At 52.2% G+C, this 26,449-nt stretch overlaps 1 protein-coding gene across 1 annotated transcript in view; it reads left to right on the top strand.

Moving 5' to 3' along the window:
• The window catches only part of LOC122192360 (transcription factor 4-like), a 116,270-nt gene that overhangs the window by 51,992 nt on the left and 37,829 nt on the right, over positions 1 to 26,449 (top strand). Inside the window, exons 4-5 of the mRNA XM_042892894.1 lie at positions 461 to 522; positions 2,394 to 2,490. Of these exons, the coding sequence (XP_042748828.1) occupies positions 461 to 522; positions 2,394 to 2,490 (159 nt within the window). The remainder of the gene's footprint in view (positions 1 to 460; positions 523 to 2,393; positions 2,491 to 26,449) is intronic.

Genomic DNA, 26,449 nt, shown 5'->3' with positions numbered 1-26,449 from the left:
GTCTGCCAATGACTGCAGTAAATTTTGTGTTGATAAAGGGGAAAATAGCGACGTGCCTGCCTTGGGGGATGTGCTTTTCTTGGTGCAAATGCCAGGACAGTTTTTGGAAGTGGGATCCTAGCTGGGGTGGGGAGGAGCTGCTGTGACCCCGGTGCTCCTGAGGCGCCCGTCCCAGCTGGGTCTGTTTCCTGCGTGCTGATCATCCCTGGTGCAGTGCTCGCTGAGCTGCCAGGGCTGCTTTTGCTCAGACCTCGGGGTCCTGAGGGTCCGTCTCATTGCTGCTGTGAATTTAAATGAGTTAATTTAAGCAGTGGGTCAGAAGCCACTACCGTCGTAGTAGCCCCGTGCCTGATTCTTAATTAAAGGCAACAGGAGATTAATTTGAAACATTAATTTAAAAGTGCCTATACAAAAGGAAAGAATTATTGCAATAAAGCCTAAAGAACTTTTTTGTCCCTAGATGTAGAAGACAGAACTAGCTCAGGGTCCTGGGGGAATGCAGGACATCCTAGTCCATCCAGGGTAAGTATATCTAATCTTTTTCCCCAAACCAGACTTCCTGCCTATGTAAATTCACAATCTTAACTACGAGTCTTACACCTGATTGCATAGAGGAACGGGCATGCAAAGTTGGCTGTAGTTTTGTCTTCCCTTTGAAACCTTTTTTTTTTTTTTTAATTTTAATATTCATGCCCGATGCTGTGACTGAATCTGGCACCTGCTGCAGATAGCAGGAGTTCCAGTTCTGTCTGGCCAGCGACACGGAGCAGCACTGCGGGTGCTGAGCGCCCTGTGAGCTCCGTTTTGGGTTTCTGCGTGCTGGCACCCCCAAATTGGGCACAGCCCCCCTTCCTGGGGGGAGTCCCAGCCCCGCCATGCACACACTGCTATTTCCTAGCTGGGCAGAAAGTGCCCACGCTCTCACTCATGCTCCCATTTACCCAGTTTGTTTAAATTGCATTTTAATTGTTTTCTAATTAATGCGAAGGATCCAGGCTGGTGCCTGGGCTCCTCCTTCCCCACAGGGCAAATTTCTGGGTGGTGTCCAATGTGAGGGGTCCCCAAACACCCCTGGGGGGACCCAACCCCACACCTTTTCTCCTTCTCCCCCTGCCCAGCATCCGCTGCGTCATCGCTGCTCACATCTGTCAGTTTTATTTTTATCCCCTTTTTTCGGGCTTGACACTTGTATTGCTTCCTGGGGAAAAATGTTTTGAAAAGTAAATTCGAAATTTGCACACACCATTATTTATGCATGCAAAAACTTGAATGTGAGCTTACAATTACGTTCTGGGATGTAAAGAAAAGAGCGTGAGCCTGGGGAGAGTTGTGGAGTTTCAATCAGGCCGCACGTGGGCTCACACACAGCCTGACCTCGCCAGTTCCTCTTTGTAAAGCAGGGCTGGTGTTTCCACGGCAGGAAAATGGGTTTCTTGTGCCTGCCTCTGAGCCCAAGGAGCAGAACACGGCTTGCAGTTTGCAGCAGATAAGACTGAGCTGCTCGGAGGGGGCAGAGGGCTGTGCTGAGTGCGTGAGTGCTGAGCCCCAAAGCACTGCTTGTGTGCACAGACACCGAGCCCAGGAGGGGCTGCTTCCTGGACTCACAGAATCCTAGAATGGCCTGGGTTGAAAAGGAGCACAGTGCTCATCAGTTCCAACCCCCTGCTATGTACCAACAGCAGCCCAGGCTGCCCGGAGCCACATCCAGCCTGGTGCTGAATGCCTGCAGGGATGGGGCATCCACAGCCTCCTTGGGCAACCTGTGCCAGTGCCTCACCGCCCTGTGAGTGAAAAACTTCCTCCTAATATCCAACCTAAGCCTCCCCTTCTCAGTTTAAGGCCATTCCCCTTGTCCTGTCACTGCCCACCCTCACAAACAGCCGTTCTCCCTCCTGCACATGCCCTTTGAGTGCTGGAAGGCCACAGCCAGGTCTCCCCACAGCTTTCTCTTCTCAGCGTTGTGACACTTTGCACACCCACAACATGCAGTCGTATGTACGTAGCAGTGAGGTGCTTAGGACAGCAAGTTCCTACGTCAGAATCAAACTGAGAAGCAGAACGTTGAATAAATACCTAATTCCTGCTCTTGCTTGTGCTGTGGGCAAGAAGGCAGTGTGCTCAGGGAGGGCCGCTGCAGGACTGCACAGCGCAGGAGCCTCTTCTCTTTTTGCCCGCTCAGGATTACACGAGAGCAAACCAAAGTCAATTACTAACGAAATAAAAATTGGAAACAGCTTTAAAAATGCTCTGTGACGCATCACTTTCCGCGGAATAGATAAACAGCAAGAGGAGAAGTAATTTGTGTGGCCGACTTGAAGCGTAGGAGGGAAGCGTGGACCTGTAGGTTTTGAGAAATGCCATTAAAATGTGTAAAATTGTGTTTTTCTCCCCAGAACTATGGAGATGGGACTCACTATGATCATATGGCGAGCAGAGACCTCGGGTCACATGACAATCTCTCTCCTCCATTTGTCAATTCCAGAATACAAAGTAAGACACCGGATTTCCTGATTTGACTCCGTTGTTGAGATAAGTGAATGGTTTTGGAAGTGCTGAGCTCAGAGGAAAGCTCCGAGGGCGTAAAATCCCTCGTCCTCATTTCTGGGGCTGCTTGTGCAAAGGGTGGGAACGCGGGTTTGTTTTTTTCGGCCGCAACGCCGTTTCAGAACGTTCAGGAGTTCCGTTTACTGACCAGGGCTGTTTCTTCCTCCGCGAGGGGGATGTGGGTTTTGATGTGGTGACTGCAGCGTTGCTGGAGGAGGTGCACGTACGTGTCCTAAGGCAAAGCCTTTCCTTTCTGGAGATGCGACCAGCTGGCAGCGGAAATCAGGACGTGCTCTGAGCGGGACTGAGCAGAATAGAAAGGGCTTTCTGAAAGTATTCCGACTGTACGTTCACAAAAGGAAAGGGATCAATGGCAGTGGGGGGACACTGGAGCCTTTGTTTGCTTTGGAGCGCGCTGGGTGCTGCCTGCTGGGACCTGTGCGCAGCCTCCCGCGGCTGGGATGCTGGGAGCAGCAGGTCTGCTCTGCCCGCCGCGCTGCCCCTCTCCCTCCTCACCCCCTGTGATAGAAATCTGTGACGCCCTTGCATCCCGTTCGGCGGGGCTGCAGTTACTTGTAAGCCAGTGATAGCGACTTTTTTTTTTTAGTTGCGGCTGATAAATGAGTTCGGTTAAAGTAAATATATGATGTAAAAATATTAGTAATGTTTGCGCCCGGCCAGGATCACACCCTTCTTCTGCGGCTGTCAGTGAACGAACCGAATGCGTTGCTATAAAGGGTTGAGTGCGAGCCAAAGAAAACATGGGGCTGTAACTGCGATACATCATTCTTCAGCTCCAATATACGTCCCTGAAATATGCCTCGTCTTTTAATACTGGGAAATATTAGTGAGTTGTTTAACATATGGGGCAGTGTTGGAGCTTGTAGTCATTTGTACGTACTCACATCCACGACACGGTTACAACAGTTTTAGAGGCTCCAATACGTGCCAAAAAAAGCATGGAAATTTCAACACTCCCTTCTTAACTCACGCCATGGGGCTTTAGGTGGTGCACAAAGGCACTTCACAAACAGCCATGCACTTCTGTGCAACCCACTGGGCCGTGGGGTGCTTTCAAGTTTAACCTTTAATTTGGATCTGAAGAACCTAAAAGTCGCTTCTGCCTGCCCTTGGGTTACAGAAAAACCTCATTCCTGCCTGATTGTTTTTGCCGTCTCAGTGAAAATACTGGTTTCGCCTGATTGAAGAAATAGTTGTTTTCTAGAGGTGCGTTCAGAGTCAGAGGGAATTCAGACCCTGGGGATTCCAGTGACAAATTCTGGATCCTCACTGTTGCTTGGAAGTCCCGTTGGTCTCCAGCAGAGTGGTTTGCGTGGCCTCTGCTCACCTGGAGGCGGACTCTGTGCTGGAGGTGTCTCCTGCAGCCCTTGTGTGAGCCAGGATCGTGTTGGTGACCTGCCGGTGCATCTTCCTGAGGCACCTTTATTTTTGCCTGTTGATGCAGTCTGGAATTTTGGGCTGGCAGTATGGCCGGCAACGCTCTGCTCACACCAGCTGTTATATGTGCAAGCCTGTGTGACTGAAAAGGAGCCTGAGTGCTGCCAGGACTGCTGCCTGCCTCCTGCAACCCACAGCCACGGCTCAGCCCTCCTCTCCAGCAGTTGGGTGCCCTGCTCCTCAGCTGTCCAGATGGGCAGCAGAGCTGGTGGGGCTGTGCCGTGGGTGCCGTGGTGCTGCTGCTGTGTTCTTGGATGCAGGATGTCGGTACTGGAGGAGCTGGGGACACAGGGCTGTGTGGATGTTTCCCTCCCATGGAAACGCTGTGGGGAAGCTCAGCTCCATTTCTACTGTTTGAGACTAGACCACGGACCACGAGTGCCGCTGATGGGGTGGCTGATGCTCATGAAGTGCTGCATTAACAGAGATGTCTACGAGATCATGCTGATCACGCCTGCGTTGGTGACTTGGGAAGGATTCTGAACATTGCTGCCACGAAGGTGCACGCTGCACCTTAATGAGGGCGTCCTGACCCCCAGCTGCCATTTTTCCAGATATGTTGTGTTACTGCTCCATTCCTGTCCCCAGCACCACGGGTGCTGCGTGGACTGTGCCTGCAGAGGTGGGCTGTGCAGTTCACTTCATGCTCTTCCTCTTGGCAGCTGATGAGGAGCCTCTGATTATCACCTGCCCCGACTCGGTCTGGTGCTGTTGTGTGCTGCTGCCTTCCATGGAGCTGCTCCTAAGAGGGAAGCAGCAGCCGAGGGAGGGCCTGGCTTTATTGCTTTTAAATAGCACGATCGATGCATTGATTAAACACATCTGGCTTGTCTTTGCAACTAAGCATTTATTATTGCTAATGCTGAATCAGAAGCAGGCTAGATAGCTGTGGGATTAATGTTAAGTTTTACAGAAAGCACTAAAAGGCAGCTCATTGGATTTCACGTGCTGCTTCTATCCATGTGCTGCTTTTAGAGAAGGCGGTTGGCCCCAGCGCTGTGCTGAGAACATTTGTCTGGGCTTCTCTCTGCGCTGATTTGTGCTCGTGTCGGGGGCTGAGCACATGCTGGCCTGCAGCAGAAAGCCCTGGAGCCCCATGCACTGCTGGGCTGCAGCTGGGGCCCTGCAGAGCGGCTGCTGGTGGAGGCCATGTCCTGCGGACAGGCTGTGCCCACCTGAGGGCTTATGTTGTGTTTTAGTTATTTTTGAGATGGACTTTCCTGCAGGGCAGCAGAAGTCACCGTGCTGCTTGCATGGTGCTCAGTTCCTCAGGCTCCTCCTGGAAGTGTTGTGCAGTTTGAACACTGCTCACCGTGCGTGCTCCTGAAGCCCAGGTGTTCTGTGGGTGTTTTTATGTGCTTGGGAGTAACCACAGAGTGCTTCCTTGGCCTGAAAAGAGCAGTGTTGCATGGGGCAGTGGCTACGCTCGACACAGCACTGGTTCTCCTCCCTCCCCATTTCCACATACTCCCTTGCTGAGCATTTTCTGTCATCTTGCATCAGACACCTTACTGGCACGTGAGGCTACGTTCCAGTGCTCTGTAACTTGTTTCCAGCTGCCTGTAGCTTAGCGGAGCACTTTGCTGCAGGGGTCAGATGGAGGCTTCAGGTGCTGTGGGAGAGCTGCTGGCATGCAGAGTGACCTGAGTCTCCCGGGCTGGAGGCTGGAGGCTGGAGGCTAGAGGCTGGGTTGGTGTCTGTGCTGTGGCAGCTGCTGGCTCGCTGAGCTCAGCTGTGCACACAGGGATGTGCTGTGGGGCAGTCCTGGCTGCCGCAGTCTGGGGATGGGGAGCACTCAGCCTGGGAGAGAGCTTGCCCTGACACAAGTGGAGTGTAGTACAAATAGGAACAGGGGAGAGTAAAGTATAAGTGCCCTCTTATTCTGCAGCGTGGAGCCTGCAGCCAGCATGCTTCTCCCTTCCAGCTGCAGGACTTGTGGTGCTCGTAGTGGTGTGATGCGATACCGAAGTCCTGCCCTGCCTGCTGCCTGCGGTGCCGGAGGCGGCTGTTGAGGCGCTGCTTTGAGCCTTGGGAGGATGTGGCTCAGTGGGCACCGTGGGGACGGATTGGCAGCTGGACTGGAGGATCTCCGAGGTCTCTTCCAACATTTGCGATTCTCAGATTCTTTAGGAATGCGTATTGTTTGATTTCAGTAGGAGCTGGCTGGTGATGTAGTATGCAAAGACAAGCCTGTTTCTATTGCTAAGCATGAAGTGAGGAATGGATGCAGTGACTTGGGCTTTCTTCCCTCCTAATTGCTGCCTCAAATCGGCTTAGCCGTGCTGGGGCTGGAGGCTGGGAGCCGGCAGTCCGGCGGCACGGCTGCGCTGCTGGTGGACAGTGTTGGAGGGAGCCTTTCTATTTATCTGAAGAATGCGTGCCGTGTGTTTTGTGAGGATATTGTAAGGTTTGATAAATTACTGTCTGGAAAACATCCTGAGTTCCTTGGATACTCCGTGTACATGCCAAATTTTAATATTATTTTTAATGCTGTGATAGCGCTCGTCTCCGTATGAATATTGCTGCGGTATTTGCTTTTAATCTGTTCGGCCTTGATTCAGTTACTGTTATTATAAGAACTGGAATTTTTGCAGATTAGTTAAGTTTACCCAACACGGCATTATAAGGCCTTGCTTTCAATTGCTAAACTATAAACATTAGGGATGAAATTTTCCATGCTGTGTATCTGACTCAGCCCGATTATTATTTTTTTAACCTTCCGCAGAAATGATTTCAACATTTCCTAAAACGAGGTTACATTTCATCCTGGCAGATTTTTGATTTTCTCAGTTAGCGCCTGGCACGTCGGGAGCTTTAATTCTTTTTTTGCACCGCTCCTGTCGTGTCAGGTGGCTTCAGGTCCTCGTTGGCAGCTGGAGGGGTGGGGGTACAAGGAGGACAATGTCAGAAAGTGTCCCAGCGGTTTTCAGTGCGGAAGGTTTTGATGGTCTCTCCATTGTGCTGCTTGCCTTTGGCCGTCGCAGCGTGGGCACACATGCTCAGCAGTCGCCTGTTTGTGCCGGTTTGTCCGTAGCGCTGCTGTTCCCTCGGTGCTGTGCAGTTGGTTGGTGCTGCGGATGGGGTGTGGGTCAGAGGAGCCTGACAGCCCGCGGTGGGAAGGAATTGAGACGTGACTATTAGACGCGCCAGAAATAAATTCCATATGACGTACGGGAAGAAGCACGGGACGTTTTTCTGAATAGCAGTCAAAGATGAATTTTCAGGAATCACAGAAAACCCGTTCTCCAGAAAAATCTGCAGCCGTCCGTCTGGCGGTAGCGCCGACTGAGGTGACTTGCGGCAGCAGCAAGTCTGAATCCTGTAACTGTAAAGGTCAGCAGAAGCCTTCAGAAACCAAAGGACCGGAAATCCGAGGCTCCGGTTTCTGTTTAAAGAGCTGTGCTGGTGCAGCGAGGAACCTGCGGGTGCGATGCGACCCCACAGCTCAGGTATGTGGGTACCCAGTCCCCAAAGGAAACCGGAGTGGCCCTACAGGAAGGTCTTTGACGTGGTCCGGTGTTTGAGGATGGAAAACACGCTGGGAATGCGAGCGGTGCCGCTATATTTATCAGTAGCAGCTCTGACCTGGAGCAGAGCGGTCCCACCGCCCAGCCTGACCGCCCAGCGCCGGTGGTGCCCTTGCCGAGGAGCTGGAAACCAGGTGCACAGGGCTGGCGTTGGCTGCCAGGGCTGAGCTGAGGCGTGGGTTGGTTGTGTGCAGGCAGGACTGCATGTGGCACCTCGGTTTTTTTGGTCGTGTGGTTGCATTCACCCCGAGACGCACTCAGCTCTGCTTCCAACCACCCGCTGGGTTCTGCACGAGTGTCAGTGCCTGGCAGCCTGGCTGTGTTCCTCCCAGCCCCGTGTGAGAGCAGGAGGCTGACGGAGGTGGCTGGAATGTCTGAGAGGTGGTTTTTCAAGCAGACGTGCGTCCAACAAAAGCTGCCTGTTGGATTTTTTTGAGCCGGTTTTGAGTTATTTCTCCCACCAATATTTCTCAGCCTCTAACCTTCAAAACCAGAGCTGAGCAGTGGAATGAGTGCCCCCCGTTGGGTGTTCTCCAAGCGGGGCATTCCTGTAAACACATCTCAAGGGCTGTGTTGTGAAGCAGCAGCTCATTGCAGATGTGATGCGTGCCGTTTTTCAGCGGCCGTGTGTCTAAATTTGCTTGCAGGTGAGGGCCGGCGGTTCCCTCCCTTTTTATGTGGCTGCAGCTGCAGAGGATTTCTCCCTGCCTCTTTTTCTGGATCCCTTTTGGCAGTTTGTACACAAGAAAGCAGAAGTGCTTTTGGATAACTGCGAGCAACAGTTGTGAATGCGGCTGTGCAGGGTGCCAGCGCCGAGAGCCTCGCAGCTCAGATGCAGCAGTTCCCTTTTCTGTGATAAGCACAGTGAAAATCGCCCTTTCCACAGGAGCCTGGAAAGGGACCTGACAAAGACTTTGTGTAGAGCACTGCGGGTGTTTCATCCTGCTGCCTTGTGCCTGCTGCTGCTCTCATGGCTCACCTGCGTGCGAACAAAGGTATCAGGAAAAGTCCGTGCTAAAAAGCATCTTGTGGACAAGGGCAGGAATGCTGCACGTTCCAGCCAAGAGTTAAGGCCTGGACCTCTGTTGCAGCCCCAGAGAGAAGAAAGGACAAGGACATTTCGATTTATTTGGGGAAGGAGCAGCAGATGTATAAATAGAAACTGTAGACTGTGGCAATTAATGTCTGCGCACCGAGCAAAGAATTGAAATATTATTTTGTACTACATAGTTTTCAGTGAAGTTTACATTCCGCTGTATTTTGTTCTCAAACAAGTCCAGGCGTTTTTCAGGAGCTGTTGTGTGTGTCCGTTGCGTTCTGCATAGCGTGGCGTGGGGTAACGCAGTTACGCAGGTTCTGCACTGAGCTGTGGGTGCTTTTGACGGGCGTTCAGGGTGCAGATTGCACCGAGCTGTGTGTTGGCAAAATGCAAGCCGAGCCTGCCCAGCCTCAGAGTGGAAATGGGGTGGCAGTGGGGCCACCGAGCCCCAGGCTGCGGTGTGGGGCTGTGCAGTTCCTGCTGCTGCTGCAGGGCTGCATTAGAGCCCTCTGATGGGGCAGGTGCAGAGCAGGAGCTGCTGGGCAGGTTGTGCTGCACACAGGATGAGTGGAGGCACTGCTTTTGTGCGCTCCTGCCTTTTTCTGCTTTGCAACCACGTTATGGCAGGGCTGGAGCGTGTGCTGCAAGGCACCCAAATGGTTAATGAGCTTCTGCCCTTTATAGAGATGAACTTCGTTTGGCTTTCAAATAAGCATTTGCTGCTCTTCTCCAGCTGAGCTGATATTAGTGGCAGAGGGAATTTGAGCTCACACCTGTTTGAGCATTAAAAGAAACGTATAAGTGACTTCCTTAAAATATTCATAGGGAGGAAAAAATTCAATTTCTGCTGAATCTCACCTCGCCAAGACAACCGCTGGTAGGCACATTTAAAGGCAAAAAAAGCACCGTGAACAAAAGCCTGGGCTGGGGGTGCGGGTGAGTCTCCTCGCTGTGTGCGGGGCTGCCGGTGGCCGTGGAGGTGGAGGCTCCTGCAGGACACGCTGGCCTGCATGTGGGGTGGGTTTTCATTGCAGCTGGAGAGCATACATGTGGGAAAATCTGTGAAACAAAACAAATTTGTTGAATTACTGGGTCATTTACATAGCTCCAGTCATGGTCGGTTAAGCAGGCAAAAACAATGGTTTTGTTCTGCTCTCTAGTTAAGGCACAGAATGTGTAAAGCAACGCCGAGCTAGCTGGATAATTAATAATCATTTTGAGCCTGTGCTTACCTTCAGTCTGAGCTTCCCAGCGCACGGAGATGTTCAACCAAATGAAGCTTTTGCTAAATTGGGGCGACTGCTGTTGGTAGGCCTTGTCGTGTTCCCTACAGCACAAAAGCAGGTGAAGCCACGGCCGCGTGCACCCAGCGGTGGCCAAACCTTCCCTCGGTGGCGCTGGGGGCTCGGAGGCAAAGCTTTGGAGTGCGTTGTTGGCCGGCTCAACCACCGTACGTATGGCTGGGGCAGACTTCAACCTCTGTCACATTCGGGAGACAGCGTTATCTCATTGGCTTCTGCAGGGAGGCAGTGCGGCTGTGTAACAAGAAGTCGTTTCTGCTCCCGTCGTTGCATTTTTAATCCCCTCTCGCAGGGCTGCTTGGCTGCGCCGCCCGCCCCGCTCTGCAGCTCAGCTCCGGAGCCGCGCGTATGGTCAGATGCACAGAACATACAGAATCAAATATAAAAGAGCTCCGGTGGAAATGATGAAGAAGGCCTGACAGGAGAGCGCAGCCCTGCGCCGCGTCGTGCCCATCGATACGTCTCGCCATATGGTCTGCGTTAAGGGCAGCACCGGCTCTCACACTGTCCGGGCTGATGGTGTAGCAGGGCTGTGCTTTGATCCTCGTACCACGTGAAATGAAAAGATACGGAGCACGCCTTTAACGGGAACCATCGGCCCTTTAATTAGATTATATTTCTTTTTAACTAAAATCAGAGCGCTCCGATGTGTTTCTTCGTTTCGCAGACCTTTTGTACGTGGGGGCGGCCGTAAGCGTATCCGATAGTTCTGAGAAGAGAACAGAATTAAAAGTGATAAGGATATTCTGGGGAGCAAACGGCCGACCAGATGTGCTAAAGAAGAAATTAACTACCAAACACTGAAAAGGGCCATTTTTTGTGTGCGCATACAGTGTGAATTATTTGGGAAGAGCGGTTTTGATTAATTCTGGGATGAGAAAACCGTGTCGTTAGGTCAGGAAGGATTTACAAGCATTTTTTAAATTGTTATTTAAATACTTATTGATTATATCAAATGTTCACATACTTCCTACTGTTCATATCTTCATTTGTTACGTATCGCTTGAATTAAAAATGCCCAGCAGTGGTGCACGAAGCAGCCAAACTCCAAACACGCCCTCCAGCAGTGTCTTTTTTTCTTCTAGTTCTACCACTTGCGTCCATCTTATAGCCAGGGAATCCATTCCAGAGCCAGCTTTGACCTGGATTTGTGGTTGGCTGAGGTTGCAAGTCCCCCACGTTTGGGAGCAGCACCCAGAACAGAGATGAAGATCTGGAGGGCGAGCTCATCGAAGGAGCTGCTATTTGGGGATGGCCCGGTGGCAGCAATCTTCATCATTCCCCACTTCAGTTAGTCAAACAACGCAAAAAATAATCAAAAAAACAAAGACAGGAGAGACAAAAAATGAGAAAATGAGTAAAACTTCAGGGTAAGTGTCGGTGTCTGAGCGCTGGTGCGGCTCTTAAAGCACTGAATTGCTTACTGATAGCACAAAGCACAACAAGGCAGGCGTGCAAACCGAGCCACTGCCGTGTTCTTAGCAATAGCTCACATTCAGCTTTGCATATTAGAACCTCTTTTCACAGGGGAAGATGGTGCTGTGTAAATACACAACGTGAAGGGGAGCTGGTACCAACTGAGAAATAAGTGTAGCAAGAATATTCTGCACGGTTGTGCTGTGAATAAATACTGTGATGGGAAGGAAGGCAGCAGCCTAATGTGGGTGAACAGCCGCAGTAAAAGGTAATGTGGGAAAGGAGGGAAGAATGTAAGATGGAAAGCATCAAGTGCTGTCGGGAGAATGCGTGGAATGAGGGTTGGGAAACAATAATACCAGGCAAAGATGGGAAGAGGGAAGGAAGACTGTGTGTGAGGTTAAGATAAATAATCACGAAAGATTATTGCGGTGCATAAAGAAGAAGAGGTCAGAAAAGCTGATTTTAGGACCTCTTAGAGATGGAAAGGGTAATTTATTGACAGATGATGTAGACACTGCTAAAAAATAAATGGATTTTTCGCCTCAGTGTTCACAAAAGAGGATGGGGAACAGATGCCAGAATCAGATATAGATTTCCCAGGAGAGAGTCAAGAAATATTGAAGGAAATAGGGATTATTCCGGAATGGGTGATCACACGGTGGGCGAGAACATCAGTAGTTGGATTAAACTAGAGAGGAGCCGTCGTGGAATCCTTAAATAAGAAAAGAGAAAGGAATATTTATTTGTGGGAAAAAAAAATCCCGCCCCAACCAGCTCTGCCTTCCATTCCTTACTGTCCTCTGCTGCCCGCTCTGGTGCCCCGAGAGGAGCTCCGTGTTTGTCCGAGCCATCGGCTGCTTGGCACTGCATTCAGCCTCGCTTCAGAGCTGACACTCGGCCGGTCTGAGGCTGGGCCTGCAAAGCGCTCATTCCTCTGTTCTGCTGCTCTTTCCGACTCTCCTGACGGCTCAGAAGCCGTGCTGTTCTTGGGGCACGGCCTGCAGGATGCGACCCTGCCTGAGCGTCGCGTTGGTGAATGGCAGACGTCCGTTGCGGTGCGCCGTCCTGCCAGCCCTGCTGCTGAGTCTGGCGTTGGTTTCTTCAGAGGCGTTTTAGGCCGCCCAGCTTTGCTGTCAGACGTTCTCGTGCCTCTTCCTGACCCGGATTAATTAGTTTATTGCATTGGTTGGGCTCTGGTGTATCCGCAAGAGTGAAGCCTGTAGGGTTGGCTGGCAGTAGCCGTTGTTGAAGTTGGAGGAAGAGCAGGATGCTCGATCTCCATTCGGCAGCAAACTGCAAACCCCGTGGGAGGCGGCGGGTAGGATATTTAACACAGAGCTAAATCGTTGCACGACTGTGCTGAGGACCTGTGGTCTTGTATGGTGGAAGAGCAGCAATTAAAATTTAACAGTGTTTGGTGGATTGTGGAAGAAGAAGCAGGCTGGAGCTGAACTCGGGTTGTCCATCTGGTGGAGGCGATCTGTAACGTTCGGATACCGAGCTGATTCAGCAAAACACTTATTTTTAAAACCTTGCGGTACTTCAGAAAAAGAATCCAGATCAAACAGTTTCAGGTCCCACCAGGCAGCAGTTTCCTTCCAGTCCTTTGGAAAGCTTTTTCAGAAGTCCAGACTCTTTTCTTCTGTCCCGAGAGGGGTTCTCACCTTCTTCCCAAACGCAGCTGCCGGAACATTTTCTCTGCCCGTTCCTCATCCCTGCAGCTGCAGGGCAAAGGTTTCAGCAAGGGCAGTTCTGCCTTCCTCTCCCCTTCCTGCCTCGACCTGCAGCCTGTGCATCCCTGTGGCTCTGCTGCTCGTCCCAAGGAGACGCACCTGCTGCTGCCTCCACACCGCCTCGCTGGTGGTGAGATCTGGGAGATGCTGAGGGCTGAGGAATAGCAGTGTGGTTGGTGGGCTGATGAAGCTCCCAGAAGTTGACCTGGATTTGCACAGAGCTTTCTCTTAAGGCTGATCTCTGTGGAAGCATCCCGTAGATGTGTGGCAGCGTGGATGCTGCTAGGTGTGCCTGTTTGACAACGTGGCATATGCTCAATTCTGCCACCAGCCGCGGCAGTGGCAGCTCTTGGGATGCAAGGGATTGCAGAGGAATCTTTGAATAGCTGATAAATTCTCATAGTCCCTGCTGTGTGAGTGGGAAATCTCACGTGCTTTCAGAGATGGAGCCTATCACCTGCAGCCATCCACCCACAGGCATTTTGATATAGGGGGGGTTGGTCTCGATGATCTCTAGAGGTCCCTTCCAACCCCTACAATTCTGTGATTCTGTGATTCCTATGGCTCCAAACAGCATCCGTACAACTGTGGTGTCACTAAGGTTGGAGAAGACCTCCTAGACCGCTGAGTCCCACCGAGACGCATCCCCACCGTCCCCCAGTGCCACATCCCCATGGTTCTTGGGAATCGTGCTCCTTGTTCCTCAGTTGAGGCAGAATCCTAAATCTGCTCAGTGTGGTCTCAGTTTACCCCTTCTGGAAGCTGCAGAAAACCCAAAGCTGTCAGAGCAGTAGTGGTTATGGGAAGGAGTAACGCTCACAGCTTCTTCTGTCAGTTAGGCCAGGTTGTGTTGGTGTTAGACTTGTGGACGTTCACCTGGGATTGACTTCCATTGTAGAAGAACTCCAGCCTTCTGCTGTTGAGTCAAAAATCAGCTTTCCATGCCCTGAGCCAACATTTTCCATACCTATAGCACAGCCCAAATCCCTGCCGTTTGGAAGCCTGCTTTGTGCTGTTTTGTTGTTGGATTCACAATGGGACGAGACCAGCGGGGCTCCAGCCGTTGTGTCTTTTTGCTTCTCTCTGTATTCCGAAGGCGGACGGTAAGTTCTCTACCCAAACTGGGGTCAGCCCAGGGGGTCCCTGCAGCCCCTCCCCCAGGGGAGCCCAGCAGGCTCGGCGGGCAGCAGGATGTGCTCGGACCAGGCTGTGTCACCAGGCGGTCCTTCCCACTGTGTTTTGTTTGACGAGATTTCACCTCTCTGCACAGCGGAGCAATTCTCTGTCTTAACTTTTGATTTTTTTTCTAACATGTGAAATGTTTTTGATCACGTTATATGGAGCTGTCATCACACCCTGAACAGTTGCAGCCTCTGTGCCTGCTCATGTGGTGCACACCTGTAACATGTTGGGAATGGACTTGGCTTTGAAGCTAGACTTGTTCGCTCATAAGAGCCCACATATTTCTTCCATCATGTAATGAGATTTGCTGATGATACAGAATGGAGAGGAGCGAGCTGCACTTTAAAGGGAGGCGGCTTAAAACACAGCTTTGGCCACAGCTCTGCAGATCGACCTGGGCAAAGGAGCATCTGAATGCGGCCCTGTGGCATCACAGGGATCGGCGTGATGCCGTCTCTGTCGTTTGCTTTCAATGCTATTGAGATCATAAAACACAGAGTAAAACGATTGCTTAAATGCGGGGTGGGAGTGAAAGGTAAAAGGGGCGGAGAGGGAGGAAAGGTGTGTTGGTGGGTGCTTGGGGAAAGCTGGTGGTGGCAAGGGTGCAGAGCTCGGCAGGTGTTGGGAATGGAGATGTCCCCTGCACCTGGCCAGCCGTGCAGGATAAGGGGGGCAGGAAGGCAGTGGATCTGCTGTGCTCTGGTAGGGACACAGGAGAGAGGCTGTGCCGAGTGGGAAACCGGGCTGGGCTTTGGTGGCTGGTGGGCACAGCTGGGGAGCTGGGTTTGTCCTGGGCCCGTTTGGGTGAGGGGAGCATGGTGAGGATTTAGGATTCTGCCTAAACCGAGGAGTAAGGGGGGTTTGGGTGAGACTTGGTGGTCTTGGAGGTCTTTCCCAAACTTAATGACTCCGTAGTTACTAGGGTGCTGTACTGCTCTGCATAGGTGCTGGTGTTCAGTGGAGGCAGGCACGTCTGAGGGGTGATGGAAAGCGGTGCACGTAAACCTTCACCCAAATACGAAACAGGAGCATGGGTTTCTGTTGTTGTTTTTTGTTTGTTTGTTCGTTTGTTTGTTTGCTTTCTGGAGCCTAATGGTCTGAGATTCATGAGCAAAGGTTGAATAAAAGTCAAAGGAAACTGTTCTGGCACTTTGTAAGGGATGAGTGAGGCCACATCCGTAATCCTGTGCACGGTTCTTGTCACCTTATTATTAGAGCTGTGTAAATCTGGCAAGGATTTGTATTTGCCAAATATACCCCTGGCCTAGATTTGGGCTTATATTTGGAATCGGGGCCAGTTTTAACGCCTGTGCAGTTGGTAATTTTTGCCAGTTTTAAGGGAAATAACAGGGAAGAGGATAATGAAGGACAGAAGAGTCAGCAGAGCAGAACACTCAGGAAGGTAAAGGAATCAGAAAAAGAGAAGGAAAAAAAAGGGCAGAGCAATATGGAGCCCATTCCCTCTTTTCCACCTACGGCCCTTGCAGTCTTTCCTGCTTCTTTGTTCTTCGCTCTGAATTTAGAGGGGTTGAATGAAGCCATGCGCTCTCTCTGCTCCGCTTGCGCTCTCACATTCCTTTTCTCATTTGCAGACTTCCCTCTTTGCCGCTCTTTCATCAGTTCCCCCACCTCCAGCTCTCCTCCCGGTGTCCCTGGGTGCACGTGCTGACTGTGAGCACAGCTCTGGCCTGCACAGCGCATCCTGTTGCTTTGATGTGCTCGCATACCAGCGAGATTAAAATCCTGAGGATCGACAAGCATCGCGGGCGCCCTGATGAGCGGAGCCTCGCTAACACTCTGCTGGGGGAGAGGTGGCTTTCTCGTGTCCTCTCGCCCCATGCATAGGATGGGTGGAACGTGTGATCTCTGGGGACTTGCCCAAGGTCTCCTTGCTGTGTTGCCCCAGGGGTTCTGGGTGAATCCGTTTCCCCTGCAGTGCTTGGGCAAGGCGGAAGTTAGCCCACCTCTTCACCTTCAGTATCATCTGATCTTTCTGTTGTGGAGATGGATGAGGGACGGGAGGAGATGAGGAGTGTGACCGTGGAGCAGACAGGAGGAGCTGGTATGGCAGTCAGGGTTGGTTTTGCAGATGGATTTTGCTCACCTACGGGTAGGAAGCTGTGACTCCTCAGGATCACCCAGAGAACCAAGGGCCAAAACAGAATAAAATCCTGGAATCAATTCCTTGAAAAGAGGTTGTAGCGAGGTGGGGGTCAGCGTCTTTTCTGAGATAAGAGATATATAGGATGAGAAGTGGTGGCCTCAAGCTGTGCCAGGGGAGATTCAGGGCACACATTAGGAAACATTTCATCTCCTGAGGAGTGCTGAAGTCCTGGCACAGCTGCCCAGGTTAGTGGTGGCTCACTGACTCCGGAGGTGTCCCGGTACCATGGAGATGTGTCAGTGAGGGTCGTGGTCAGTGGGAGTGGTGGGGTGGGCTGGGGTTGGACCTGGTGATCTTAGAGGTCTTTTCCAGCCTTGGTGATGCTGTGAGTCAAGAATCCCTGGCTCTCGTATTGGTGCAGGAGAGTGATTCTGTGTGAGTGGGAGTTGCATCCAGCTGGGCAGGTAAACCAGAGCCAGAGGTGGATTTTATGGTGGATCCTTGTCGGTCTCACATAGTTGCATAGGTTGGGTGGATGGGGCTTATTGCACAGCTGGAGCTTGTCTGCAGTGCTGATCAGCCCACCCAGATTTAGGTGCAGTGTAAAAATGACACAGGCATGTAGGGGGCCATGCGGGCATGGGCTGAGGCGGCCATCAGCTGTGAGAACTGCCCTGTTTGCAAAGGGGGGGAAGCCAGGATGGCTGCTGCAGTGCAGGTTGGGTTGCCGGGAATCCTTTTGGAAGAGCAAGGGATGGCACAGGGGTGCTTGGCCTGGGGACAGAGAGGACGGCGGTGATGTGATGAGGCCTTTGTGCAGAAATCCAGAGCAAGTGTGGCAGGGGTTTCTTAATGGCCCGCAGCAGAGCCGGGTGCTGTCATCAGTGGAGTTTTCTGTGTTTGCTCTAAGTCTGTCTGGTGGGCAGGTCAGAAGTGCTGAAATTCCTCCTGCTTTGGGAGCCTCGGTTCGCCATTCCGCATGCTCTGTGGACGATATCGGAGGGTGGGCATTCATTTTTCTTGAAAACGTATTATTTTTGGGTATCTCCTCTGTGCTTTTGAGTCTGTGCTCTTCTTTCTTCGGAGGCAGCCGCGCAGCCGCTGCGTTTTCGTAACTTTCTGACAACACCTGAGCTTGTGAGACCCCCGCGCCCTCCCTGGCCACTCTCCATGCTGGGGCTGCGAGGGCTCTGCTGCTCCCTGGCCGTGCCATCAGCCTGTGGCATCACCTGCTCTCCAACGCGAGGCTGGGGAGGAGAGTCGGCCCCCAGAGCGGCGCCCGCTCCTCAATTCTCAGTGCCGAAGGTTCACCTGTTGTTCTCAGCGCAACGAAAGGAGTGGGATCTCCGTGATCACGCTGGAAGGAGGGGGAGGTGTCTTTTTAGTGCCTTTGATCCTGAGCTGGAGCACGCTCAGCTTTTTGGAAATTTAATTTGAAAGAATGCAGCGTACACATCTGCTTTTTGTACTGCCGTTTCTTCTGATCCGGGGAAGACAAATTTATTAGTACAAATGTGTGGATTCTGTCGGTTGGAAGGGAAGGAAGGCTGTGCAAAGTGCAAGTTGACTCTTTTTTTCTGTATGGCAGTAGGAAATCTAAATAGGTATGATGGGTGTTGGCATTACGGAGTTCACAGTGAAGTTTTGTGAGCACAAGCAGACAGCATAATTCTGGGAGCATAAGAATTTCTGGGAGATATGATAGGTGAGCATTTGCAAGGTCCTAATGAGAAGAATGGGGGAAAAATTCTCTTAGTAAGGAGATGAAAGACAACGAGGTGCTGGGAAATGAGTTGTGCCCTGCAGATTTGAACACGATCCAAGGCTGGAGGTAGGTGCTTTGGAAACATTGCTTAGGAGATGCGTCGTGTGTTTTTCAAGACTTTGCATAAGAGCTGAGAAAAGACGTATTGGGCAGAGAAGCAGGTAGGAGATATACCTTGGCTTTGGTAGATGTTCCATCAGAATTTCCCCTTTGAACCTTTATTCCTACTGTCTGTCAAAACCTGCCAAAAAAGAGCTTGGTCACTCTGCAGTAATCCTGTACAAATGAAAGTGCGTATCCGAAAGCATATGTAAAGAGACCCTGACCATCCTGCGTGACAGCAGAGAGCTGAGATAAAGCCGAGAGGTTTGGTTTGTTTATTTCTGAGCGAGCCCTTTTTTGTGCCTTGTGACTGCAGCGTATTTTCAGGCTTTAAATGCAGTTCCTTGGGTGTTTGCCTGGCCAAGACCTTCCATCAGGTGAGTGCGACAAGAACATCTTCTGTATCTCTGCAGTTAAATAGATGGGCTTCGTCTTGCTTTCAGCTGGACGTTTTTATCTCAGCCTCCCTAATTTCTTCCCTGTGTCCTTTGCACTATTTTTTTTTTAAATGTTATTAATGCAGCACAGTTCAGGCTGCTGCAGTTCAAGCGTGCTACAGAGGTACGACAGAATCTATCCAACAGTTGAAAAAGTGAGCGCTTCGTTTTGGGGGCTAAAGCTGTGGAGGCTCTGGGTGGTGGTGGCTGTGGGTGGAGTGCAGGGTGAGCCCTTATGGCAGGGTGGGATGGCACAGACAGCAGATGTGTGGACAGGTAGCTCTGCCTTTGGATACTTGGTATTTTTTTCCCTGCGTGTAGAAACAGCTTTCTTCCAGCTCGGCTCGCTGGCACAAGCCATCCTTCTTCCCGTTGCTGCTAAGCCATGTGATTTGTTGGGTGCAATCACTTGGATTCCTTCTCCTTCCACGCAGCCGCCCGCTACTTTGTGAATGGTAACGCAGGGTCCCTCCTGTCACCTGCATCCTGCAGCAGCGCCCGGCCTGCTGGGCACACGACAGTGGCGTGGCCAGGGGGACCTCAGCAGGGAACCCAGCCCCACTTTGGCATCCATCCTTTGAGGTGACGGATGGCTCCAGGAGCATCCTGGGGCACCACAGGTGGTGGCACCAATGGGTCCTTCAGCCTCCGTGTCCAGCGGAGCACCCAGGGCACGGGTCACTGCAGCGGATGGCACCTTCACGCGCCGTGGCACCGGCACGAGCCCCGGCATCCGTGTCCAGCCGAGCGCCTCGGGGCGCCGTGGTGGTGGCACCAGCAGGTGCCTCAGCCCTGATGTCCAGCAGCATTTTCTGGCCGCGGTCGCGCTTGCCGTCCGTTCCGAGCTCAGATGCACTCCCTCCTCGCCACCTTCCCCTTTCAGCTCCTTCCAAAAGCCGCACAGGGAGGGCACGAGCAGCCCCTGTGCCCCAGTGGCCGGCGGGGCCGGGGCTCCCATCCCCGTCCCCCGTTCCCCTCCCCGCGGCGCCAAGCCAGGGCGATTATGAAGACGTCAGTCGGAGCGGAGGCAGGCGAGAGGGAGCCGCGCTCCAGATGAGGTCCTGGGGGAGCCGCGGAGGGTCATTCATGTACGACCATGTGTATGTGTCTGACAGACTGTGAAATGGTGCGTTGTTGCGCGGCTGCGCTGCACCTGGGCCCTTCATCTGTGATTGATTGGTTTGGTCATGTGTAATGGTCCCATCTGCTCCGTGTTGTTTTTCTTTTTTTACTTATAAACACCGTTCCCAGCGGCTGGGAGAGGATGAGCTATGTTTTGTCATCTTCACTTACACTTTAGCTCAGAAAAGTGGTCAAGGAGGTGAGCTGGCAGGCGGCGCGGGCGGCGAGCCGTGGAAGCACTTCTCTTTATTTGGGGCCGTTTCGGCCACGTTTGGCTCCCTGGCCGACGTGGGGCCGGGCCGCAGGCTGGGGGGACGCGGCGCGGGGAGCGCGGCACAGCCCCGCCGATAGTGACTCTTACTGCGGCGAGGAGTTCTTTGTAACTGAGCCAATACTTAATTAAAACCGCTGACATCATGGTGTTATAATTAAGCGTGGCATTAATTAAGCTGGAATAACGATTTTTTTTTATTAAGAGCTGCTCCAATTGTAGAAGCGCACCATCGGCAAAAACCAAATAATGTTTTAGGAAGGAGGAGATGCCCGCTCGGCGCGGTGCTGGCGGCGGAGGCAGCGCCAACTGCGGCGCTTCGGTGTGCAGCTCGGAGTCAAATTTGGTTGCTGCTTTTTTTTTTTTTTTTCCCAATTTTTTTTTTTTTTTTTTTTTTTTCTTTTACCCAAAAATGCTGATCGGCTCCTGGCATTCTGATGGCTAATTATGCATCGGAGAGCTTCGACAGCTGCATTCATCATCATAAAATGTAATAATTAATGACATTCCAACAAAGAAAAATATGCAAATGAGAACTCATTAGCATTTTCATATTCAGCTTTGATAATGCTTTTGCTGACAAGGTTGTAATTAATGAAAATTCATGTCGCAGTCAGGAGATTGGATCGGTTTCATTCCGCTCACAATTCCCAAATGCTTGCATTATGGAAAATCGGCAGCTCTGCCAACTTTTCAGGGAAGAAAAAAACACACACACACACTAAAAGCACCAGATGCAAATTAATGGTAGGGAGCCTTTAACTCTTTAAAGTCCTGGCCCCCGTGCCCCCCCCCCTCCCCGGAGGGGAGGGAAGAAAAGCAGCGATCCCTCTGCAGAAGTTGGGCGCGCAACTTCGTGCTTCCTAACTCCGCTGCAGAACGCGCCGACCACTGTGAAAGTTTTTTTCTCCCCTTCTCTGTTTCCCATTTCCATTACACCTGACTGCCTCTGCGAAGCCCAGCGCTTCGCCCGGCCTCTTCTCTCCTGCCCTCGCCTCGGCGACCCCACGTCTGCCGCCGGTCAGCGCTCCACGGACGCTGCGCCGCCCGGCCCCGGGGACGCGTTTGTACGCGGTGACTCCAGGGCTCCTTTCCGACCTCGGCGGTGCCGTTCGGCGCCCGCATCCCGCGGATCCTCACGCGCCCATCTCCGCTCCCTGCCCCCCGTTTCAGGGCCGCGCCGCCGGGACGCTCCGGGAACGCAGAGCGCGATTTTCGCACCTTCCAGCGGGAGAAGCCCGGCCCGGGTCGGGCCGCAGGCAGCCCCGCACATGGGCCCCGCCAGCTGCGCGCCGCCGCCTGCAGCATCGCCTGCGCAGCCCCGCCGCTCCGTGCGCTCCGCCCGCAGCGCCGCGATGCAGCTGGGCTGCGCGGGGCCTCGGCGGCTCGGCGCCGTGCCCTCTTTGCCCCCAACCTCGCGCAGCCCCTCCGATTTTTGAGAACTTTTTGTGGCGCTGAAACCGAATGCGCGCTGCTGCCTGGAGCCGTTTGTGTTCTTTGCGCGACTATTTCTTTAAAGCGCGCCAGGCTTCCCTTTTCCTATCCTTTCCCTTTGTGCAGGCAGACTGCCCGAGCAGATGGTGTAATGTCACCTGTAAGCAATCTGAATAGATAGGTTCATTCCTGCGTTTTGGAGAGCTTTTTATTTCCTTTCTGTGCGGCGCAGACATCACTGAGAGCCCGCTCAAGATGGTGCTGCTTTTTTGTTTCATGTGCAGAGCCTCCTGCTGCGATTGGTTCTCTTTATTTATTTATTATTATTATTATTTTATTTTTTTTTTCCCCCCCAAACTCAGTCTGTGTTTCTGGGCTCAGCTCAAAATCTGCAACTTCGGAGACTTTCTTGGTGGCGCTGAGACAGCAGCGTAGGAAACCCTTGCCTGGTTTTAAATGAAATGTGTCAACGGGGAAGAAGGGCAGAGGAAGTTAAAGCCGCGCTGAGTTGTTGAGGCACACGGCGCTTTAATTCTGCGAGCACAGCGTTTGCTTTAGAAGTCAGCAGCTGCACGAACGAGGGCACTGGTGGTTGCTCGGGGCCGGGATGCAGGCAGTGATCTCGGCCCTGGCCAGCAGGACGGATTGCAGCCGGTTGAGCTTTACCCTTGGCTCACGGAGCTCTTTGCAGACGGGTTTCTGTGGCGCTGCTCCCAGGCGCTGAGCGCTCACTGAGTCTGCATCGTGTATCCACAGTTATTGTTACAACAGGGAGCCGGGGCCCTTGGTCAGTGCGGACAGACAGAGGTCTTCCCCCACACGGAGCAGTAATTTTGGCACTGGTGAGGAGCTGGAGATCCCTGTGGGGAAGGCGCTGCTGGCCGCAGTGAGAGTGCTTGTATTTAGGAGTCTGCGGGCTGGTATCTGAATTACGTGTACTTCTGCCGTACAAAAATCAAAAAGGAAAACCAAAATGGTGGAGGATTCTGTAAGGTTTATTTGTATGTTTTTCCTCGGGGAGAGACGGATAAAAGCTTATTATTTTTTTTTAATTTGGGGTGAATGGAAAGCAATGGGGTCTTGAATGGACCGAGGGAGAAGGTTTTGTTCTTTGAATGAAGGGGGAGCGGCCTTTGTATCTCAGCCCACGATGGGTTTTATACGTGTTTATTGGATCATGGGGAATCACGGGGCACCTGGGGTAAGGCATTGAGCGCGGCCGCGGGAAAGCTGAGCGCTCCGTCAACTTTCTGTTCAGTTCCAAAGGCTCCGGCTCTGCAGATCAGGCCTGGGAGCGACGCGTCTGAAATGAGCCACTGTTTCTGAGGGGTAAAGGGGGATTGAACGAATTATGAGAAAGCAGCAGCTTGGCTGGGGTCTGGGAGAAAAGGAAAAAAGGAGAGGAAAAAAAAAAGAAAAAAAAAAAAGCAGTGTAATTTTTCCCTGTTGCAGTGTTTCATCTGGAGGAGCGCAGTCCTGCACCGCCCTTGCAGGCTGCAGCAGAGATCCCGGCTCCGGAGTGCTTCTGCGGGGGAGGAGGAGAAATAATCCCCGGCTTTTGCGAACCGTGATAAAGAATCAGAAAGATTGGAGTTCGAATTTGGGATTTAAAAAAAAAAAAAAAAAAAGATAAAAACTGGTTTGGGTTTGGCCGGATGTCGTCTTTGTTTTTACAGGAATTTCCTAATGAGCCCGAGCATTAATTCCACACAGCTGTGCAGCACTTCTCTTTTCTGGGAAGCCGTGCAGTTCCCTGCCTTCCTGCAGTGCAAAGAGAAGTTCTGGAAGCCCAGGTGCTCCTGCAGCAGGCGCGCCGGCTCTCCTCCGTGGCTGTGACCATCACAGAGCTCGCTACAAGCCCTGCCCCGCGTCAGGACTCGGCGCGGTCAGGCAGTTGTCATTTCAGTAACGATTCACCTGGGGCTGAGAGGCGAAGCGGCCGACGGTTTCTCGGCGTCCACCTGCCGACGGCCCCCTGGGAATTTTTTGAAGGAGCATTTAATTTGTTAGTAATTGACGGTCACTGAGCTGTCCTCGTAGCTCCCCGGTAGGAGCTCAGTTTTGGAACACGAGAGCATTTTAACGGTAGAAAGGGCCGCGGAGCAGAGCGAGGTGGCAGGGCTCCCGGGAGCCACCAGCCCTGCTCTGCCGCTGCTGCTCTCTGCCCGCCCTCAAGTGCCCGTGAAATTGGGTGGATTTGGGTGAGCTTGTGCTTCACCTCGCTCTTGCCTGCGTTGAGCCGTACGATGGCGTGACACACGATACGACAGGTATTTTGTGATGTGTTGATATATTTCACTTTCGATAAGGCAGCAGTGAACAGCTCGGCTGTTTTTTTTTCCTTCAGACTTGCTGTTTTCACTGTTTCTCACCCCTGAAGGCCACAATGCAGGGAAATGGAACGCTTTGCTGTTCTGGTTTCCACGAGCGGCCCGGAGAGCGGTGCACTTGGAAATAAATCCAGGACAGAACTGCAGATTTGCAAACGAAATGTTGGGAGTCCAGTGCCGAACGTGCAAGCGGCTTGGATCAGGTGTTGCTGTACAGATTTTAATGAGTAATAAAAATGTTGGTCTGGGTTTGGCGGTGCAATCTGCAAAGCTCAGGCGTGGGCCTCGTGCAGATCGGGCCGTGCTGCCCGCCGCGTCGCTTCACGTGTGGGCAGCCTGCAGGGCCATGCTGGTGGCGATGGCGTGGCACAAACTCGCTCTGTATGGCGCGGAGCGGCCGGCAGCACGGTGTGGCGGAGCAGCTCCATTCTGAACCTCTTGCCTTCCAGACTGCGGCAGCCCAGCAATTCCCCAGTGCCGCGAGCGTGTTGGAGGGCCTTCCTCCATTTGATGGGTCCCCCATCAAGCAGTAATTCAGAAATGCACATATGTTCTCGGTGCGGGTGCAGGGTGATATTTCTGGAGCTCGGTAACTGCATGGAGAAAATGTGTGACTTTCTGCGAGTTGATGTCCTTTTAATATGCAGGATCTTTTTGGGGGAGAAAAAAAAAAGAAAAAAAAAAGAGTATCCTTTTTAAAATTAAAGCACGTGCCACAGAAGCATGCATTTATAATCGTAAGGGCCTTTGTTCCGGCGCCTGCAGAACTAAACGCCGGATCAATAATAAATATAGGGTCTGTGCAACGCGCTGCAGCCCCAGAGCTGCGGTGGGGCTCTGCTGCCGTTGTGCCCCCGACGTGCAGAGCTGCTGTCTCCCATCGCGGTGTTTTTCTGGCCAGAGCCAGAAGTTTGATGCGGCACCTTCTTCACTGATCCCAAAAATGCTTCAGAATTGATGGAAACCTTCACTTTCCTGCTTTCCTGTTTGTTCAGGGATGCGTAAACAGTCGTGGGCTCGCAGAAACGCACGTGGGGCGCTCGTGTGTGTGCGTGCGTATGTATAAAGTCCTCTAAAAACATCTTCTCAGGTATTATTGGAAGAATGTGTTCTCCTTCGCACTGAAACTGCTGTGTTAAAAATCCGTTCAGGACTTTTCCATAAAGCTGACCCCTGGAATTCCTACTGAGGATTTCTTAGTTTCAGTTTCTAGAGGTCTTAGGACAAAGTGAGTTTGAACTTGAGTTTAGCAAGCAGGAATTCCTGAACGGCTCAGTGTGTGACCTTTGGGGATGATGATCGCACTGTTGAGCTGACGAGGATGTCGAGTTCCTGCAGGGATGCTCTCAGCAGAGCTTCCAGGCTCCCCAATGACCTCCAGGCTCTCCAGGCCTGAGCCTGGCTGTTGCTCAGTGCGTTTGGAGCGGTCAGAACCCGAGTGTGGCTTTGGGGTTCTACCCAAGCATAGGCTGGGTAAGGAAGGCACTGCTGGTGCAGTGGCTCCATTGGTGCTGGCCACTGAACCTGGCTGCACGCCTCAGGAGGCAACGGAATGAAGGCCATTTGGGAAACTGCCGTTTTTAAGCCTTAAAAATGGCTTACCATGAGGAAAACAGAAGCTCTGTTACAAGCCTGCTGCAGAATTGTGCGGCGAGTGAGTGCAGCTCTGTGCTCAGAAGGCATGGCTTGCCATCAGCGCCTTCTCCCCCTCGGTTCCGGTGAGAGCGCTTGCCGTGTCCCTGTGCAATCCCTCTGGGCATCGCTGGGCAATGCTTGCCAGCCCCGGCGCTGGGCAGGATGGGCCCTTACTGGTAGCAAAGCTGGCTCAGTGTTTGCAAGGTCAAAATTTAAAATCCCCTGATTCCAAAAGGAAGTGCTTAAAATCAGGTTGCCAACTCCAGCGCGCGAGTGTGTGCCTCGTTTTTGGTTCCTTGTGCGCCAGCAGCTTCCGCTGCCGTCCGCCAGTGACACCGGCCTGGATTTACAGTGCCCCTGGTCCCAGGGCTCTACTTAAATGCCTGCAGAAGGACATAACTTAGGTTACCTACTTTGTTTTTGAATCGTGACCCCACAGCATTGCTGGAAAATGGTCGTGCATATATGCAGTAATTTCTGCATGTTTTATTTCTGAATGGTGGTGGGCCTGTGTGATACTGGAGCAGAGCAGTGATAAATGAGTGGAAGTTCTGCTGTGGTTTTTTTTTGGAAGGCATTCCTTGTAAGGAATTCTGTAAACATTAGTTACCGTTTCCCGTATTGTGTTTCCAGACTGCTTAGGAACTTCATCACACACTGAAAACTTGCTCCGTTTTTGTTCTGAGTCGTCTGCTGGCTGTTTGTTGTAGACAAGGCTGGTCTCCTTAGGTGTGGCAAAGAAGGGATTCCCAGTTCATGGGGATATGTGGTTCCCAATCCACTGTTCATGCGGATGGGTGGTTCCCAATCCACTGTTCATGGGGATATGTGGTTCCCAATCCAATGTTCATGGGGATATGTGGTTCCCAATCCAATGTTCATGGGGATGGGTGGTTCCCAATCCACTGTTCATGGGGATATGTGGCTCCCAATCCACTGTTCATGGGGATGGGTGGTTCCCAATCCAATGTTCATGGGGATGTGTGGTTCCCAATCCACTGTTCATGGGGATATGTGGTTCCCAATCCACTGTTCATGGGGATATG

Source organism: Lagopus leucura, unplaced genomic scaffold (genome assembly GCF_019238085.1).
Source record: "Lagopus leucura isolate 7727_CA_CO unplaced genomic scaffold, USGS_WTPT01 27-0_obj-0_obj, whole genome shotgun sequence".
In the NCBI taxonomy this organism is placed as follows: Eukaryota; Metazoa; Chordata; class Aves; order Galliformes; family Phasianidae; genus Lagopus; species Lagopus leucura.
Note: the sequence above shows the minus strand (reverse complement) of the source record. Positions and strands in the feature narration are given on the sequence as shown.